The 1,940-nt window shown below is 43.3% G+C and overlaps 1 protein-coding gene across 1 annotated transcript; it reads left to right on the top strand.

Moving 5' to 3' along the window:
- The first annotated feature begins 517 nt into the window (after positions 1 to 517).
- LOC103938731 lies at positions 518 to 1,940 on the top strand. The gene has a single exon (XM_009348769.3). It carries the CDS (start codon positions 946 to 948, stop codon positions 1,675 to 1,677), a length of 732 nt encoding a protein of 243 aa, XP_009347044.2. The 5' UTR covers positions 518 to 945; the 3' UTR covers positions 1,678 to 1,940.

Genomic DNA, 1,940 nt, shown 5'->3' with positions numbered 1-1,940 from the left:
CATCTCTAATTTAAAAAAAAATAAAAAACAAACCTCTCTCCCTCTCTTCCCACTCCATGTTTTTTCTCAATCTTTCACCCTCCTTCAATTTTAAAGACAAAAAATAAAAAATATCACACATGCTTTGTGTAAGCATATACTGGTTAGAGATTACAAAAAGGGTGTGATATCCACACACCATTTTTTACTTTTCACACACCTTTTTAATTTTCAGCTGTCAGATCGGATGAAATGAAGAAGATCAACGGACAGAAATTGACAAGAGGTGTATGAGAAGTAAAAAGAGATGTGTGGATAGCAGACCCTTTACAAAAAGTTGGCAAACATAAATAAATATTGACCAAAAACAAAATTTAAGAATTAAAGAAAAGTGACTTTCTTTATTTAAAAAAAGTGACAGACTTGCGTAAGGGGTTTCATTCCTACGCAATGCCCGCGCCTACCGGTTTTCTTCCATTATTAAATTTGAATACCAAATCCAAACCCTAAATTTCTCTCTCCATTATATATCCCCTTACACAATTCAACTCTCTCACACCTTCCTCAAGTCTTCGAAATACCATTTGCTTTTTGCACTCTCTTTCTCTTTTCTTGAGGTCCCCTAAGAATTTGCTAATTTTCTCTCCTTTTCTCATCCGCCATCCCATCTTTCTCTCTCCCCAACCATCTTTTTCCCATCTCCCAAGCAACTTTCTCTCTCTAGAAAAGACATTAGCTAATATTTGCCTCCTTGTCCAACTATATATACCACCTCCCACCACCTCACTTATTGTACTTGCCCACCACCACTTTTCCCCCTAAAACCCTAATCCTTCTCTCTCAACCTTTTTTCCCTTCTGTGTGTCTCTCTCTCTAGAAAACACAATCCTAGATTTGGGCTTTGTTTGTTCCCCCTTTAGAATCAAACCTAAAACCCACTTTTCTATTTTCTCATTGGTGTAGAAAATGGATGACACAAGCAACCACAATAGGAAGCGAGCCCGAGATGACTCGGACAACTCGGAAGCCAATAGCACCCAACCCGATACAAAACTCATCCGAGTCGACTCAAGCAACTCGGTTGCCAGCTCCCACGAGTCGGCCTCCACCGGAGATCAATCGAACAACTCGGATATTAACTCGGGCGAGTCATCGACTCAGACTCCCGACCGAGTTAACTCGGACGCGTTGCGTATGGGGTCGGCGGAGGTCAAGCTGATACAAGACGACCTACTTAACATCCTGGACGACTCGGACGCCGTCCCGGAGATTCAAGACCTTGACTCGGTGATTAAGAGCTTCGAGGAGGAGATACAAGTTCCGGCATTTCCCGCGTCCGAAGACACGTCGGCTTCAGGCGAGTCGACGCAACCAGAGCTTGGTTACCTTCTGGAAGCTTCGGACGACGAGCTTGGTCTCCCACCGACCAATGGAGCAAATGAGGAGGAAAAAATCGAGGCCGCTGATTTCACCGAGAGTGGTTTCGAGGCCTTTGGATTTGATGGCATAGTAGGGTTCGATAACGACATGATTCCAAGCTACGACTCGTTCGATTTCGGAATCGGTGGCGACACTGAATTTATTAATGACAATTATATTGGCGGGGAGGAGTACTTGGCGTTAGGCGGTTTGTTTGATTACTCCGGCGGCGGCGTTTCGGATGATTCGTGGCGGACCGAGTCGCTTTCCGCTTCGTAGAAACGTTTCGGGCGGCATGCCGAAGGGTTTTGGTTAAACCCCCGGCCCGCGGCATGCGTAAAATGGGTTTTGTTTCATTTTACGCGCTAGACATGCAGATGTTCATATGATATAGGTTGTAAAACGTGACAGAAAGCAAGGGAAATGGAAATTTTGTGGATTTGAACAAAACATGGTGATATTGTTTTACTTCTTTCTGTAAGATGTTACTTGGCACAAAGATATTCGTTCTAATTTTTTTATGCAGTTCATATTTCAAAATA

Source organism: the organism of the source record quoted next, unplaced genomic scaffold (assembly GCF_019419815.1).
Source record: "Pyrus x bretschneideri cultivar Hongxiangsu unplaced genomic scaffold, Pyrus_bretschneideri_v1 Contig3, whole genome shotgun sequence".
Taxonomy (NCBI): domain Eukaryota; kingdom Viridiplantae; phylum Streptophyta; class Magnoliopsida; order Rosales; family Rosaceae; genus Pyrus; species Pyrus x bretschneideri.
The sequence above is the reverse complement of the archived record's forward strand: the minus strand, read 5'-3'. Positions and strand labels throughout refer to the sequence as shown.